We start from the raw sequence: 19,139 nt of genomic DNA on the forward strand, positions 1-19,139 counted from the left end.
TTTTTCTTTATTTCTGAGTAAAGCAAGTTGGTACTGCACTTCTGTAGTACTAGGTAGCTTCAAAACAAAAGTGAAGACAGGCTAATGTCAGCAATGATCAAGAAAAAGAGACTGCTCTTCAGTTCCACTGTGCTAAATAAGCATGCAGTAATGCAAAGGACAGAATATGTAAGGATGTGTGATTGTAGAAAAAACAGAAGTTTCCCAAGGACATGAATGTTTCAGGGAAAGCACCAATTAAAAATAGATTTGTCTGAGTCACATAAAGGTGCAGGAGGCGATCCCTTTCTTAATGAGCAATGTATTAGGAGACCAATTCTTACAGTTAGGAAGGCTGCTGAAGTGATGAACACTGTTAATACCTTGGTTGTAACAAAGAAGTAAGAGCAGCACATGAGGGGATTGTCATGTCTTAATGAAGCAACACAAAACCAAACATCATTCTGATCCTACACCGCCATGAGTTCAAATATGATCTCTTTGTGAAAATATTTGCAGAGAAGAAAGGAGAGAGACAGATACTGGAAAACGAGGTTAGATGAGGAATCATTTGATCTGAGATGTATGGTTTTCCTCATCTCTCTTTTAGAATTATATCATTTATCAAAGCAGCTCACAAAAGGAAAATAATATGAGATTTTGCAAAGACCAATTATAACAGTTGTCATAAAGACACTGTTTAGAGCCCATGTACAAAACATCAAATCCTATTTGTTAAGTAGCAAGGGAGTAGCAAAGGGAGTCGAATACATAGGCCGTACTTAGGTATTACAAGACATCACTCCAATGACAGCAAAGTTGAAGACATTTCCAAATGTAACATCCATCTGACCAAAAGAGCATCACAGGGGAAGCTTGTGTGGACATGTAAATCATCCCAGTGGAGCAGTCGGTGTTGTACAATCAAGAAGTGCAGGCAGTTTGCCAAATGAAGAAGTGCTTTGGGATTAGTAATGAAAATATAACATTAACATTTTCAGTCTATTTGGATATACCAATGATAAGTGCTATTAAATTTGCCTCCCTATCATAGTTTAATGATATAGGAATAAATTATTAATTTCATATTTCTTTTAAATGTTATTTGTACCACTCTCAGTCTTTGCACTGGCTACATCAGAGACTCTGTGGGAAAACCAGAATATGATTGATATTAAGGTACTAGTGTCGTAATACGTACGCAGAAGAAATACCACTGCCTAACCTTATGGTGGCATTGCTTGGTTTTGGAATAATTGGTAATGTTCTTGTAAAGCAGTTCTTTTAAAATAGTTCTAATATGTTTGTATCTATATGTTAAATTAATTAGATCTTTTAGAAACAAGAAGAAATAAAAGATATTTTTTCATTTGACACAATTTTCTCAGCAGGTTTAGCAGCTTTATATCCATCATAGACTTTGCCACCTGGAAGAGTGGAGTAATTCCACCTTCCCTACATGTTCCCCCATTCCCCTTCATGTCCCATTCCTGCTTGCCTCCAACTGCTCCCATCTTCCTTTTAGAAATAAAAGGTTAACACTGGCCTCCACCAGCTTACGCAGTCAGTAAGTCACCTTTGTGCTCTCTCCAATGCTACTCAGAAACATGCAAAAACTAACTGGTATCCTCCTCGTATCTGTCCTTTGGCAAAATATGGGCAGTCCATCAATGTACTATCCCCCAGTCTGACGGTCGGGCCATATGAGCCAGCTGTTTTCTCATACTCTGTCACTTTCTCTCTATCTGTTATTTCATTGTCTGATATTTAAATGATAAGGTTCTGGGGACATAGATTGTCTCTTTGACCCGTGTTTCTAACTATGTAGCACTTTGGAGTCCTGGTCAATGATCAGGAGCGAAATGTTCACGATGTAATCTGTCACTATCTGTATGGAGTGGCACTTGAAGGAATGTAATGCATGTCTTGCCACTGTCTTTTGCAAAGAGCATGTGGACCTTCATCTTCATCCAACCAGTTCCAGCCTCTTCTGTGTCAGAGTCATAGTTCTTACCCTACTACTCCTAGTCCTTAAATCTTTTTCGTCCCTACAATACTGGATTTCTTGTCTCTACCTGTTCTTTTTTCCTGCTTGCCTGAGTTTGTTCATATTGCTACCACGATGCTTAAACTCAAGCAGGGATGTCACTGAGAGCCACAAAAGGGAGGAGGTCACCACTTTGCAAGGCCAGTTCCTGTAGTTCACCCTAGGACAGAGTAAATGCTACAGAAAAACATGTATTTGCTTCTAGGCTGGAACGGGGCAGAGGTGATTCCTAGTGATTTGGTTATCGCTAGGAACCATTCAAGCCTGTGCCGTAAACATGTAATTCTTGGTAATCTTAATTCATGTAACTCTACTGAGTCACTGAGGATGTGATGATTTTTATAGCCTTTGCAGCTGGACTAAAATTGGAAGTTTCTTGCAAAGATGGCAAAAGGAATATTCAGAACACTATTCTGCCAAAATGAATATCCTTGTCTAAAAGAACACTCAAAGAATTTGCTAGAACTCCTGCAATAGCTTTTGTAAGTTTTTACCATGGTTTTAAAATATGTGTTTGTCCTACCTTGATTAAAAAAAAAACAAAAATATTTTCTGGCTAACAGTTTCCAAAAGATGGAATAAATACACAACCTGAAACAGACAGTGTAACATGGAAATAACAGCCAAAACAATGAGTTAGAGGCAACTTGAAAGCAGGACAACAAATTCAGTTAACAAGAGAAGGAAATTAATTGTGAAAAAGCAGGAGAAGTATGATGGCTTCAAAGTTCTCCCCAGATATCTTCCCAATGTTTCCCAAGATTGAGAAAGTGTAGAGAGTAAAATGGAATTGTATTTTTTCCTAACTTTATATCACAATATGTCTTTTGCGTTTAAGTATAGTTTGAACAGGACATCTAAACCTCATTTGCATAGGAATTTGAAAAATACAATCACTATAACAATTTTTAAAAGTAGAGTGGTAAATAATTTTTAAATCACAGTCATATAGCATTTATTAACTCCTCATAATCATTGATCAAGTTCTTAATTTTTTTTAAATCCATTTTGTTTCAAAAAGATTTATCAGTTATCTTGTATGTATATCGTAACAGTAAAATAAAATGTAATGTATTACACTAGAGCTATTTTTCTGTTATTTCCTGCTTCCCTACAGCTGGCAAAGGTAAGTTTTTTATTGTTTTTCTGTTGCTAAAATGTGTTTGGTAACAGATCTTCTGTTACTATTTGACAATGTTTATTTGTACTGTTTGATTCACTTAAAAAGATGGTCATCAGTCCTGGATCTTTCTGTAGAACTAAATCCAGTAAGTATCTGTATTTTTAAATAAATATTTTTGTTTATTTTGCCCAAATTATGCAATAGCAGATTCTGCTTTCACAAGCTGCATTGTATTCAATAAGTCACCTTACACATTCTCATCATCTAGATGACTGTATCAGAATCTTGAATCTGTTGTATTTGCAACATCCAATCTCTTGATTTCAAAATACTTAATTACTTGTCAGTAATTACACAGTTGTTTGTTTTTTTTAAAAAAGGGGAATCTTTCATAATTGTGTGTTTAAGCAAAGAAATCATCAAGCCAGTTAATTTAGGAAATATTCTGCTCTGTATAATTTGTACATGAGACCAACAGCAGAAGGAAATATGAATCCTATTCCTTTTCTGTCATCTGTCTTATTGTAAATAATGGCTTGATAAATAAGATATTCATGTAAGAGGAAAAACTCCCAAGAAATGTAGAAACCAGTCACACATTAAACATATTGGGTTTGGAAAACTTTTATCTATTTGTGGATCATTTTGAAAACTATAGATAACTTCACATTGTAGTTAAGTACTTTCAGTAATGTAGTTGTGTCAATATCGGTTGTTTATCTTCGAATTCACGTGTTTAAATACATTGAAATTGCACTAATTAAGAGAGAGCATTTCATGTACCTGTGTTAAAAATGTGAGCTAAGTTTGTCATTAATGATAGGCTAGTCTGATGCTCATGGAAACATTGTTAATCTGTGTAATCACATATGCTACTGATCCTTAAACCATTAAAAATGTCTGCTGCTGTTTCTCTGGGATGATGGTCTCATACCTTACACCATCAATGTATTGTCATACTGTTTATTTGCTACATCCACCTTGGTGAAATCTGTCACATGGATGTGACTCTTGCTTTGACAATGCAAAGCCAAGTGATATGAATTAGTTTCTGCATCTTTCCAGGATGTGATGCCGCAGATCCTTCAACTTGAATTAAATAATTCTCCCATCCACAAATACAGCTGAAAGTTGGAGTTGACATGGATCAATATGATCTGGGGCTAAATTTCTAAATGTGACTGATTATGTTAGCATCATGCCCACAGATCAATATTGAGTTTTATTATGAACCTGACTCTATAATTGGGTTTAATCAATAAACTTTTGTCTCCTTTTCTTTAGAAATTTTAGGTTTGTACTATGCAGGTTTTAAAAATTGCATTTGGCTTACACTTAGATCTTTACTTTTCTAGTAACGAATATAAAAAGACCTAGGTTTGAATTTAAAGGAACAAAGAGCTAAGACGCTATTGAAAGGGGAAGTCAATTTTTAAGTTGATAGGACTGTTCACCCCAGTACAGTCTATAGAATCCAAGACAGCTAATGTGCTAATACATAACTAGTCCTTTTGGGCACTGTAAGGCTTTTTCTGTCCGTACTTGATAGATAATTCACATTGAGGACTTTGACAAAACATAGCATTAATGAAAGCAATCACTAGAGCTTCTCTTTTGATAAACCCGCGGGGTTTAAAGGCGTTGAAAGATGCAATCTATGAAGAACAATAAATTTGGGCCTTTGATTGAAGTGCCATTTGGGATGGTATGTTTTCTCGATGTATTTACACAAAAATGCTGCTCCCTTTTTCACTACTCTTTGCTGGAAGGTTGAAGGGGCTCTTTGCCATTACTACATTAAGGTTTGTCTCATTAAAAGCTGAGTACAAAAAGAAGGCTGGAAATGACCTAGCTCAAGCCAGTGTGTTCATTTCTGCTCCAGTTTGCCATTTGAGAAGTAGGCTTCAAGCCATGATGAATATTTCTATGAGTGGTACTTTGATCTGAAGTAAAGATGCTCTTTCCTGTCTGAAGAAATAAATGCGTAAACCCGTTGGTTTTTTTTTTTCAATGGAGAGGAGGATATTTATTTGGTTATTTCACTAGAATTAGAAAGAGACAAATAAAAGCAGGAAATCATAGAAAAAATTTTTTTCTTACTCGTAACATTATTCTGTAAAGTGTAACATTTGAAGAGCTCTGCTAGAAAACCATGCTTTAAGAATTATTTTGATGCAGTATGTTGTATTTTCTGGTAACCTTTCTAAATTTTGTTTAATCCATCAGTGGGTAGCAACTTTATTTTTTTTTCCACTGTTACACTCGATAGGTTGATATGATAGAAAAATAATTCAATAATAGAATTTTCAGATTAAAAACCAAGATTCTGTACTAAGTCATGTGCAAGCATCTACTTATGTGACTTATTTCTTCAAGCTATTTTCAATAAAGTTTATATGTTGAGACTTATATACTATGCGTACACTTACATCTGTAAATCTGCGCACACACTCACACATATTGTTCTGCACATTTCTTCTTTGTATGAACAGATGCAGACCGTGGTCAGAAGCATGGCATGGATGAGTTTATTTCTGCTAATCCCTGCAAATTTGACCATGCTTCCCTCTTTAGACTGCTTCAGAGGCAGACCTTGGATCACAGATTGAATGACTCCTATTCTTGTTTGGTGAGTACTGGCTGGAAGATAGATATAAAAAAGTGAGAAGCAGTTGTTACAAAGTAGTCCTTTCTTCCTAGTTCATTCAATAGCTGCGTATGTAGTCGGAATAAAGGGTCCAATCGATTGGTTTCAAATTTGAAAATTATACACTTGCAAGCTGCTGCTGTGCCGCTTAATAGAAAGCAAAGAGACCCAAACTGTCTCGTATCTTATCAACTGACATATATCGTGTCTGCCATGGAGGTTTGAATAAAAACAGAAGGTTTTGATAATGGTAAGAGCTCCTGTGGTAGGATTTACTGACACCTGTACAGGCATTTTAAGGTACAAATATAGTCACCTCATGTCAGACATTTTCACCTGTCTTGTAATTCTTCATTCCACTGTGCTCTGAAGAAGGAAAAATGCGAAAAGAAGGGAAGCAGAACCACAGGCAATATAGATGTATGGACATATATGTATTATCTGAATTGCAAGTAACAAATGGGAGTATAATTATTAAACAAAACTAAGTAAACGTTGATCTCTGTATCAAAATGAATGTTTTTCGTATTCAGAGACAGCTATAAAAGATAGGATATTGGCGTAACATGCTTCCATATTTGTTGCTGCAGTTTCCCTTTCCTATATAATGTTTTCTAGTCTATGCGTTGTGGAGTAGGAGTTGAGAATGGGACTGCTTCAGGTTTTGTTTTCAGTAGGGAAAACCAGCAACAATCTTGTGGTAGTCCAACAGATTATACACACTTGCTAAACAGATTTGTGTGGGTCAGACCTCGTAACTTCCTGAAGCTTTATTTTTCACCTGATATCGTGTCTGAAATAGTGATCTCTCACTAAGGACCTAAAATGCCTCATAGCACATAATCTTTTTCACTTTACTATCCCAACAGCAACAAAAAAGGATCACTTTTTTATTTACTTCTTTTTTCCATTGGTCTGAGTAGTCATGTAATACAAAGATAATGATGAGGTTTTTTAGGTTTGTTTGCAAGTGTAAAAAAGGGGAAAAAATTGATTATTTGATGACAGTTGCTTCCTTTTTAAAATACTACCAGATAAGTATGTATAGAAAAAGTTAAAGGACTCATTTTCTGTCTGTGGATTGCACACTGAATCAAAGAAGAGGCCCGAAGGTACATCTGTACAAAGTAATTGGCACTCAAAGAGAAAATGGTTAGCTTTCTAACAGGGCATTGGGGTCAAAATCTTTTTTTATAATAATAATATAGTAAGACACTTAATATAACCTTGAAATCAGGAACTTTTAGAAGAGGTTAGGTGAAATACACAGTGCTATAGCAACCAAAAAGCAGATGCATTTGTTATTGTTCTTTTTAAAATTCAGCTTTTAATAAGTAGAATAGGTGATCATTTTTTGTTAAATTGTATATTTAACTGTATTTTTAATTTGAAAATTGGGAATGTCAAGGCAGCAATAGAATACATGAACATATAACTGTGGTCTTTTTTTTTCCTGAACACCTCATTTCCTATCATTTTTAGAAACAATGCATCCCTTTATTTCAATAAATATAGAGTAACCACACATACAGCCTGTAAAAATAAAAACAAAAATATTTAAGTGTTAATATTAAGCTCAGTTGTGTATTAAATTACTATAGGAATTTTACATTATTCTCAGTATTGATGAGCTTGTTTCTTTGTTTGGTTTGGGTTTGTGCAATTATGTAATAAAAATACGCAGTTATCTAATACTCTAGCATATAGTTGTTATGTGTTTGTGAGGCTTATGCATTGCATGAGATTGAACAAGGGCAAGGAAGACATACATTTAGATGAAAATGACTACAGCGAAACAGATCTCTTGCGGAGACTGAAGTTAAAGTGATGAGTTCTTTAAAAATTTGTATTCTCATCACAATTTTCTCCTATAAGAATGTACAGAAATTTTAACAATTATTTCCTTTTGTACTGGTAGACATTGGCGTGCAGCATTTTATCATGCTTTCCATAAAAGTGTAGGGAGAGGTTAGTGACGATGATAATGTATTGACGGAATATCAATCACAATAACTTCTCTGTTTATTTTATCTAGGGCTAGTATACATATTATTGCAGAAAGTCAGTTAAAATCCCTTTTATTTCATCTTTCAATGGAATACCATATTCTCTAGCAAACACTGTGTAAACTACGTAAGCCATTGCATCATAACTGAGTAGTAGTTTAAAACACCTAGGTGTTCTCTAGAAACAGTTTGAGCTCTTTAAAGGCAGTGGAAACATTGATTTCAAAGAACTTAATCAGGAGCAAGCGAATTTATGAAATAACTTTGAGGTGTTCTTGTTTGCAAATAATATGTTAAATTCAAAAGTTGAGGGAGAATATAAAATTTAAATTCCTGATTCATGCAGTCCTTTAGTAACTTTAAAGCACAGATTATTTAAATCTGATGTGAATGTGTTTTTCTGTATTGTTTAATAGTATTTTTGCTGTTATTTTGTATAAATATTAAATATCTGAGCTTGCAGAAGTATTCACAAGCAGTAGGGAAATATTGCTTTTCAGCTGCTAAATTGATATTATAAACACATTACTTGCAAAATCATTTTGCTTATCCAAGTTATTTGTATATTTGAGTCCCAGTGTTCCTCAATCTCTCTTAACCATTTGGCAGAGATGATGAGGGGAAAATATCACCACAATTAAGAAAAGAACAAAGAAAAATGATTATTTAGAACAGCTATGCAGTAGCTGTCATTTCCCAAGGTTTATATTTCTCTTCATGCTGCTTTTTGAAAGTCCACTGTGCTATTTTTGTTTCTATTGGGAGGCAAGGCCATCAAGGCTCTTCTTTTCTACCTTTCTACATCAAGAATCAATTATTTTTTTTATGCTCTGGATTCACTCAAGAACTGTTTTTGTGATGGCAAGGAATCTGTACTTTGTTCATGTATCTGTCAGAGTTATGCCGTTCTGGTCCCATCAAGACTCTGCCCAAGTAAGCCTTCTGTATGCCCCAGAACATCTAATTAATATTAAAGGTCAAATCATACTCATCTTACTCAGATGACTTTTAACAAACTACCTAGCTTTGTATCTCTTTACTGGTGTAAGTTGTTAAAAAGTTGTTAAAAGTACACGCATGTTACATAAGAAATGGGATAAATGGTCAAATTATGGTTCTCTCACATTGAAGTTGCGTGGGAAACTGATCATCCAGAAATTGTCTTTTAATGCCCATGTTGATGTCCCCTCAGCATTACCCAAATGTTCTCTTGTAGCTTACAATTAATTACTTTAACAAAATTAATTATTTTCAAGTATTAGTTTGTTTTATATTAGATTTTTATATAATTGAATCTTTATCAGACTTTGGATGTATTAGCATGTTTTTGTAAACTCTATCTTTCATAGTAGTGGTCACTCAGAACTTCAGATAGTTGCCTGACATTTATTCATTTCAGCTAGATCCAACATCCAATAAATGTTGGATCTAGCTTCCAGTGCCATCAGCATTAGTCAGATGTAAATCATTCTCATATAAAAAGTTTATGTAATGTACATAAAAAGATATACTTCTGTTCTTTGTTTGATTTGCAAGCTGTGAGTGGAAAAAGAAATCTCAAAATATTGTGGAGTTTTTTTGCCTTTCTCTTTCAGGGTTGGTTTAGCCCAGGTCAAGTCTTCGTATTAGACGAATACTGTGCTCGCTACGGAGTGCGGGGCTGTCACCGCCATCTTTGCTATCTCAGTGAACTGATTGAACATTCAGAAAATGGTTCTGTCATTGATCCAACATTGCTCCACTACAGTTTTGCATTTTGTGCTTCTCATGTTCATGGTAACAGGTAATTTAATGATATATTTTTAAATTCATAGCCTTAGGAGGAAGCAGAAGTGTTTTTAGGCTCTTGCATTCACCAGATAGGGAAGTTGTAGACAACAGAAATCAGTTAATGAAAGTTTTTTCAGGGGTATTGGAGGTTCTATACAGATTACTATTAAAAAAAAAAATCCTTTCAATTCGTACTGTCTTAATGCAGTTTGTTTTCCTGGTCATTGTATAGACAGGCTGATTCAAGGCTAAAGGACATCATCCTGTTGAAAAGGTAGTCTTCTGCATTCTGTGTTTAGTTTGTGTTACTGAATGGTGTTTCCACTGAACATATTGAACAATTTTGCAGTTTAAGGGAAGTTTTGACTCTTTTTCTACAGTCTTAGCTTGGCGACTGATCATACTATGCTGAGTTCTTCTGGCTGTGCTACCACAGGGAGAAATAACATATATTGGGAATGTGGTGTGACCTTCAGCCAGGAAGAGCTATGACACTTCTGGAATTCTTTCCACTAAAGAGATGGGCTGCTTCAGGAGCTATTGGTCACAGTGATGCTCTTGGGATGATGTCTTCCCTCCACTCACATGTGAAAGACTTGGAAAAAATTAAGTTGTTGCTTTGCTGTGCTAAGCACGTTCTTTAAAATAAGCTTTTACTTCATCTTTGTCTTATTCCAAATTGTGAAGGTAACTAGCTCTGCTGCTGAACAACAGGTGCTGGAGATAGGATCATTTGATAGCTCGGGTTGGAAGGGACCTCAAGAGGTCTGTCAACCAACCTTCAGCTTGAAGCAGGGTCAGTTGTGAGGTCAGACCAGGTTGCTCAGGGCTTTGTCCAGTTAGGTCTTCACACAATTTGAACCTGTCTTATTTCAGTGTAGTTATATCCATTGTCTCTCGTCAACCTCCCAGTAGCAGCTGGGGGGCTGTTGTTTGATCCTACTAAACACCACCTGTTCTCCAGGCTAAACAAGCCCAGCTCCCTCAGCATCTCCTCAGAGCAAGTGCTCTGGCCTCTGACTATTGTGGTGGCCATCCACTGAACTTGCTCCAGTTTATCCATGTCTTCCTCCTACTAGAGTGGGGAGTGAGGCAGGCAATCTATCAAATTATAGGACAATATGCATTTATACTCTACTGTACACACTAGATTTGTAGAGTGCTGTAGGAAATATGTTCTAAAAGTTCAAAAATAACAGATCTCCCCTTCTCAACTGATCTAATCCTGCCACTAGAGGAAAATCTGCTCACAGTCCCAAAAAGCAATTACTGTGGTGCTGTCAGTAAAACCCCAAAACTGAATCCTGGTAGGGATCAGGAGAGAGAGAGAGTTTTTCTTCCCAACATATATGCTTATGTATGTTGCCTTGCAACCAGTCCGTCACAGAGGCTATTTTACTTGTCCTCGAGCCAGTGAAGAAAGGAAAATCCTTAAAAATTATATTGTTTCCTTCATTGGCTCAAATAAAGCCTCATCTGTGAGAACAGGAGCTGGGCATTTGTGACCGGAGTGATTCGGTAGTGGGAGATTAACATTATGTAATCCTTGATAATTATATCCAAAATATACTCTCAAGAATCTTAACATTCATACTGGTAAGTTAGGAGATTTTCTGGCTTTTACTTAGTAACCTATTCTCCATAAAAGCATGCTGCTTTTGTCAGTTCCTGAAGAACCTGACACATTCGTATTTCCTATTGAGTCTAAGTCTTTGTTGTTTCTAGCCTTTTTATTACTGGTTTCAACCTAACAAGACAAATATACAGTGATAATTGCTAAAACTTATTTCAAGAATTCAAAAGAAAGGTAGATACATTTCTTTTTATTTCATAATTTAAGTGAAGGACAACAGTGCGTGCAGTGCATGAAAATATCTCAGGGAGCACGTCATTTACACAGTGGTAAGCACTCTGTTTGTATTCTGTCTATTCCTCCTGTACAGATATTCTCTGAATAGCATTATGAGTGTTTTAGGAATAAAAGAAGTGTTGAACAGAGAGGGTCTGACTAGAACTGAGATATTGTAAAAAGGAAGAGAAAAGAAACATGAAGAAAGAAGAAAAGTAAGTCAAGGACAGAAGCAGACACACTCACTGAGGATGACAGACACACGTATACGCACATAATACATCCACTCATTCATCTGCTGCAGCACTAAGAAATAGTAAAAGGGAAAAAAGAATTTCACAGACAATGCATGACAGGCCAAAGTTCTAGGCTGATCCCTAGCATTATACATCTTGGTTTTGTAAGTCAAGCTGAGAATTAGAAAGCCCACAGAACAAAGACAAAGAGCTTTATACTCTGGGCGTGATGGATTCAATTTATATTTCACCTTTGCTTCACAGGGAGATCTTAGACCTTCTACTAGCCTGAGAAAGATCATCAAAAATGATCTTGAAGTCAGGGGGTGGAGGAGCATGTAGAAATGCAGCCGTATCTGTAGTTCAAATTAGCAGTTTCTTTTAGGCAGGAATTTTAGAGTAACAGACAATCTAGTGACATCAGTCAAATGATCAGATAAAGATGTCACTTCCCTTCATTTCTGGTAGTCTGCTGAGGAGAAACTCAAGCACAAATCAGAGCAAATCTACAAAATATACCAGGCTGAGCACACTAATGTCTGCATCTGATTTGCTAAATGAAACTGGTGAGGAAGCAGTCTCATGCAATGGACCCCAACTGTCCGTTAGTCATCGGCACTCTCTAAGATCCCGGGCATGGTTGTGGGATTGTGTGTACTCAGTACTACTCCCAGTAAACACTATGAACAAGGCTGAATCAACTTGGGCTCTTTCCACCTTTCATATGTCTCCAGAACTCTTCCAGTGGATTTTGAACCTTCGAGTATCCCCTATGCTCTTTTGCTGCACCATAGGACTTGAAATATGAACTCTGTTTCATGCTGCAGGCAGTAATGCTCTTCCAGGCTGTAACACAATAGCCATGATTTTATTTCAAAATCCCTGGAATAAGCACATAGAAGTAAATTTTGCCCTAGAGTTTCAGGGACATTGTGGAGCACAGAGGGGACCTGAACTGAGCTCTGGTGTAGGCTGCATACAGCAAACTTTGCCACTTGGTCTCAGGGCCAGAGAACAGTCCCCAACTGTTTTCTTTCCTGAGACGAAGATCTGGGTAACAAGTTCTGACAGAGTCATCAAGCATACTGGCACTTCGTGTGTATCTTATGCCAATGTTGTTGATTTGGGAAGAGAAATGTTTATGCAGGGTCGAACACAATGTGCCGAGTTCTAGACTGAGGAATTGAAGCCTCATTCATGCCTTTCCTTTCCTGCTGGAAAGAGTATTACAACTGGGCTAACAAACTGCTTATGTAGAAAAGATATTTTTGCTTTTGTGGCTGACAGTCTTAAGACAGTCTCTTTCTAAATAGCCAAAAAGCAAAATATTTAGTAAAAGAATAGCCTTGCTGAGTGTTTAACCAAAAACACATCCTTGTTTCTGAATCAACTGATTTCCTTTCCTCCATTAAATAAAAGCAGCTCTCCTTGACTATGCTTCTGGTGCTATCTAACATTAAAATAGCATCTCCTTTGGCTCCTCTTCACAATATTTTTCTTCTGAAATGTTCAGCTGTATGACCCCCATCAAAGTAGTTAGTTCACAAGTTAACTTTTTGCACTGCAATTATACATACACTTGTGTATCTTTAGTGAAAGTGAAATAGGCAGAACAAGAAACTATAGGATATTCCCGAATGCTGACATTTCAGTCTAAACAGTCCAGGTAGGAGCTATTGTTTTCTTCCCCATCACGTTCACTTTTCTCTACTTTTCATGCTGTGACTTCTATTCAGTCCCTCTTGTCTGAAATGGATGCTGGTGGTTATCACATAAAGTGCAAAGTGACTTCTTTCCACCTGCTGAGTTACAGACTGAATTGAAAAATTCAAAATTCAAGCATATTCCCTGGTTATACCTTTTTCTATTCAGAAAGAAAGCTGATTTATTGGAAGTTCATAAATGAGAAGTGAAGGTGAAAGTAATGCTACAAAGAATCTGTTTGTAAGTGAAGATAAATAGTTTCTTTCTGCCTTCATTTTGAAATCTTCAGCACATGTGGGTTTGCATAGAAGAACAGTCATATTAAGTCAGGGTTCTTCTAAGCCAGCCTGTCATCTGACTCCAACATTGGCCTGCTTAGAGTAAGAGAAGGACAAGCATATGCAATATTTCTTCTTAGTGCTCTTTCAGTCTCTAACTCTGCAGCTCAGAATATGCCTATTCGGTAACCTGGAGTGAGTCGCTGTTTCAGGTACTTGTCCATTGCACCCGTGAACCTGTGTAAGCCCTTTGCACCCTCCACACCTTTGGCAGCAAGTTACACAACTCAGCCTCCTCTTGCTTGAAGAACTCTTGCTTTGAACTTGACTCCTACACATCTGATTTCGTTCTCTGTCACTATTGGAAAAGATGGAGGAAAGACCAAAAAAAAAAAAACCAAACCAAAACCCATTCTCTGTTGTCTCCTTGCTATTTAAGATTCAAGAAGTGTGAGTGAACCATGTATTGATTACACTGGATGGATGTTTTCTGCAAATTCCTTATCCTTTTCTGGTAATTACCAATGTTTCTTTGACTGCTACTGAGCAGAGACAATTTCATGGATTTATTCATCGCAACACCAATATCTCTGTCCTGAATAGAAATTAATTTTTGCTTACATTTATCTACCTTGATCATTGTTTGCTGTTTTCTTGCTACTTGATTTCGTAAGGTCCTTCTGGAATTGCACACTATGCCACATAACTATCATTACAATTACTTTTACTGTCACCTCAGTTCTTAGCTGTTTACCAGGTCATTTATCAATACTGTAAAATAACACAGATCCCTGCAGAACTCTACTGAAAACTTACCTTAGTTGCAGGTACTCACCATTTATTTCTACTCTCTCTTTTTTCACTGTAAATGTAAAGGCTTTGACTCTTACTTAGTGGCTACTTAATTGCCTTAAAAGCTTTTGGTTAGGGAGTCTGACAAAAGACTTTTGGAAATCCAGGTACATCATCTCTGTCAGGTCACACTCATCCACCTCTTTCTGATCCCTTTAGAGAACTTCAAGATCAGAAGGTAAGATTTCTCTGCCTTATGGCTTGAAAGCCGTGCAGGTTTCTTCACAACAGATAATATTTACGCAATTTTCTTTAATTTTATCCTTAAGTATCCTTACATTATAGTTCCTTCTAATTTTCTGGGATGTACGTAAAGCTTACTGGCCTGTAGTTTCCCCTGTCTCCCCAGGAGACTTGTGATTTTTAAATTGATTTTACGTTCTTCACCTCTCATTCCTCAGGATGAGGCAGTTCTCAGTGAGAACTTTCACACGACCATAGATAATTCAGTTCTGGCCCTGGCAACTTGCTGCCATTAATTTTTCTAGTTTGTTCCATAAGCTTTTTCTTAGTTGCTTTAATTTTGGACAGATTCTTTGCTGAAAATAAAGATTTTTTTTTTTTCTGTGAACAAAGAAGGGTTCCAGCATAGGAGTCCTATTAATTTCCTTCATAATAAACACCAGAGCAAAGAATTAATTTTGTATCTCTGCAATAGCCTTGCCCTCTCTTTGAGCCACTTTTAGATCCTTGCCATCATTTGGCACTGTAGACTCTCTGATAGGCTTCTTGCTCCTGTTATGCTTCGAGGAAATGTCTTAAAGTGAAGTAAATGAACACATGAGAGAAATGAAACTATGGAAACTTAGGAGAGTGCTATGCATTCCTATATTTCTTTTCATTTTTCAATGTTTTGTGATAAGAACCATTTATTGCAATTTTACACTTTGTGTCAAGTGGTAAAAGAATGTTCAGAGAAATCATTCCTTTCGAATCTAGGACAAGGAACTTTGTAAAAATAAGAAAAATAATATCATTACATTGCTCTGTCTCTTCTAATCATTTTTTTGTGGAGCTTCTGAACAGAGATTTCCTTCTCTTCTGACTGAATTAACTCTAGAGTTAAAGTAAGGTTATTTGTATCTTGCTGGTTTCTCCTTCATTTTGTATCTTTCATAAACAATATCTAATAAGATTTAGTCTAAAATTCCAGAACTTGAGTCAATAGTTTCACCATTTATCTGCACATGGTCACCATCTGACATGACAGGTTTTGTCCAGTTGATCTCTTCCCAGAAGTGTTATGTTTTTGTATGTATAATTTTGTATATAAAAATATTTGAATAGCATGTAGGCTTCTTCTTGGATGGTTTTCCCAAGAAATCATTGCTAGCAGGATTTTGTGGAACCTTTCAGTTTTAAGCAGTTGAAGATGCTTCCTCTTTCTACTGTGCTGCTTATTCACTCTCAGTCCCACATATTCTGTGTTGTAATGATAGCAGGTGCAAGGTCTTCTCTCACTGTTTTTTATTGGCAATGGAACCAATATGCTTTAGTCTTAGATCTGTTCCAACACTGTCCAACAGCTGGAGGAAGGAGCCTGAGATCCTTTACGGTGTAGATCTTTAGGGCAGTGTGTTACATCAGAAGTTATATTCCATCAGTCTACCAGCATCTTATATAAATTCTCTCTCATGTTTGATACAGCATCTAAAGTCTTAACAAGAGTCTTTTGATTTTGTAGTTTGTCTCATTTTTCTGTCAGTTCTCTATAATGGGAAAGGTGAGAGTGGATCTGTAATACTTGAAAACGTGATTTTATTCAGAAGCCATTTGTTATCAGTCACCATTTCCCCAGAATAATGGAATGACAAAATATACCTTTTAGGATTGATATGCTGTGTGAGTTTGGGCTTCTAAATGAGAAGCAGTGTTCTCTCAAAACTGGAAAAACTAGTTGATCGTTGGATATTTATATCCTTTTTCTTCAAGTGAATGTAATCTTCCCCTTTTCTGAGGCTTGTTGGGCAATGCTGAGAATAGAACTTTTTCACTAGGTCTTTCAGTTTTATGTACTGGCTTCTGCCAAGCATCTTGCATCATCCAGTTCATCCTTCATTTTTGGAAGCTGATCATCTCCAAGGTTTATGGAGCAGAGAGGAAGGTAAACCTTCTTTAATTTAATCTGTATGCTTTTTTAAGGAAGGATACTGTCCTGTGTTGAAAAGTGCTAATAACTACAATAATGTTATAATAAAATGTGTCCTCACTACATATTAACAGAGGCAGATTTTTCAGTATATCAAAACAAATCTGCTTCTGAAAAGCCTTAGAGAAATTGTCAATAAAAAATTAATCACAATTCACACATTATTAAGAAATACTGGAACAAAGTTCTGCATATTTAAGGTGCTACTTGCCATCTTAGGCAATGAAGGAACAGCTAATGCTATTACATACTCTCACCTTCCCTAAATATTATACATTGTTTTGTCATTAATTTCAAGTGATTAATGCCCATACATACTCTTACACTTTGGAAAAAATGATATTATATTAATACATGCTTAGCTTTTCAGCAGAAGGTCATGAATGAATCCCACCTAAAATATAACTGGATAAAAGATCTTTAAAATTAACCTGATTCATCATCTTAATCTGTTTTAGTGGCCTTCAGAATTGGTCTTTTTCGTTCACTTGTGAAGGAGGCTATGACCTGCAAGCAGATGTAGGATCAGCCTGAGAAATGCATACAGCAGAAGGGTCTATTGTGCCTTTTTTTTTTTTTTGCCAGAATGTTTGAAGAATAGTTAATATAAACAACAAAATGCTCAGTCTTCAAGTGCCTGCTGGTTAAAGCTATGTTTAAATGCCATGTGATAATTTGCTCTCTTAATTTTTTGTTAATAAAAAGATGTCTGCTTTGCCTGCTTCTAAGCTGATAATGTAAATTATTGTTTTCCTTAGATTTGTCTAACATAAACCATGGACTCTGCAAAAGCCTTAATTAACACAGTTGTGTTTTAAAGGAAAATTTGGGTGTTAAAGTCCTTGGATATTAAAGTCCTATAAATAATAAAATCAAAATTCTGAACAATTTAATCTTCAGTTTCCTAAGAAACAAGAAGTCAAACTTTTTTTGTGTTAATTTGAAAATTGTCATCATTCTTTCATTTTATTGTGCATCCTGCTGGATTTAAAAACAAGTGCTCTTGCAAAGCACTGAAGTCTTCTAAAACAATTTGTTTCTAGGAGCCAAGATGACATTTAAGTTTTGTTTTTGTTTTTCCTACGCCCTTGAAATGTACTTTATTATATAAATGTCTTGAAGTAAGACCTTAGGTGAAGCATTGTTCTTGTGTTTTGTTTTTCATCATAATTTCTCATCTCTCTGGTAGATTCTTTTGGTAAGCCTTTCTGTTCTCATCTATGTGTGCGTGTGCGTGTTAAAATGTCAATCTGTGTATTCCTCACCTCATAATCTTTTTTTTTTTCATGACAGACCAAAGTAGTCACCTGTTTTTAATGAGGAAAGCTGATTGAAAAGACTTGAAACATTTTTTAAATATGCAAAAGGCACCAGTATCAATGGTGTTCCAGAGGAAAAAAGAAAAGTCAGTCATGATCAGTTAGTATTTCACAAGGCTGTCTCACCAAAGCAGTCTTGCTTAAGGTAGCAGTTCGCTCTCTGAGAGACCACTAGGAGAAGCTGTTTCCAAAGTTCAGGGCTGGAAACAATCTACAGTCAACGCAATGTCCATCGTATCTAATTCCCATTGGAACTGGAATACCATTTTTATCTCATATGCCATAGCTATTCACAAGAATCTTAATCCTACAATACATCAAGTGACCTCTGCAAATTATTGCAGATTTTAAGGCCTCTAGGCATCAAAATACTCCAAGCCTTAAAGGATTATATCAAGTGAGGAAAAACAGTCCGTTCCCAGAGGAAAACCTAAATCCACCATCTAATCGATCAACTTCCCTAGAGTAACTGCCATCATGACAATGCAACCTTGCAAGATTGTCACAGTACAAGTTTCTCTAAAAATTATGGTCAACTTCTACTTTTGGTGCCATTATTTAAGTAACTTCTGGTCAAACAGATACTTCCCACTTGAATTTACTAGCTCTAGTTCATGAGGTATTTTTTTCAAATCTCTTTTGATATTTAAGTCTGAGTGAATTAAGCTATTTGAGATGTGAGCAGAGACAACATTACATCTGAGCCAGTGAGGCTGTGATCTAAGCAGACAAGACAGGCCAATCCAAATCCAATTGACAGAGTTCTCAAAAAATGGAAAACTAATATAAGTGAGGGAGAGAAGGCTACTCAGGTTTTGAGTGTTCACTGTTTCACCTAGGTCTCTAATCCCAAAAGCAGTTGTGAAAAATAAGGAGGAAAAGAATGTGAAGGAAAGGAAAATTCACTCTCCCTTTACCTTCTTGAGAAGATAATGTAAAAATGAAAACTCTTCTTAAGACAGTCCATTACTTTTCTTGGCTGAGTTCTTGAAAGAGAGGTCGCAGGCTGCAATAAGAAAGCTGAATACTGGTTTTGAAGTGAAAAATCAGGTCCAAATCACTATCCGTAATACTTGTGATAGTAGGAAAGGCACTGTTGTTGTTCTGCTTAGTTGCAAAATAGTTCTTCAATAGTTTATGGATATGTAAACCTTTGAAAACTAAATGACTGTTTGATTTT

The 19,139-nt window shown here is 36.1% G+C and overlaps 1 protein-coding gene across 5 annotated transcripts in view; it reads left to right on the forward strand.

Moving 5' to 3' along the window:
• Nucleotides 1-19,139, forward strand: part of CADPS2 (calcium dependent secretion activator 2) — a 317,678-nt gene that overhangs the window by 210,053 nt on the left and 88,486 nt on the right. For all 5 annotated transcript variants that reach the window (XM_086747222.1, XM_086747229.1, XM_086747251.1 and 2 more), the window contains exons 12-13: nt 5,642-5,778; nt 9,398-9,585. In XM_086747222.1, coding sequence (XP_086603348.1) covers nt 5,642-5,778; nt 9,398-9,585 — 325 coding nt within the window. The remainder of the gene's footprint in view (nt 1-5,641; nt 5,779-9,397; nt 9,586-19,139) is intronic.

The sequence above is a fragment of the Chlamydotis macqueenii genome, chromosome 1 (assembly GCF_036417535.1).
Source record: "Chlamydotis macqueenii isolate bChlMac1 chromosome 1, bChlMac1.mat, whole genome shotgun sequence".
Lineage (NCBI taxonomy): Eukaryota > Metazoa > Chordata > Aves > Otidiformes > Otididae > Chlamydotis > Chlamydotis macqueenii.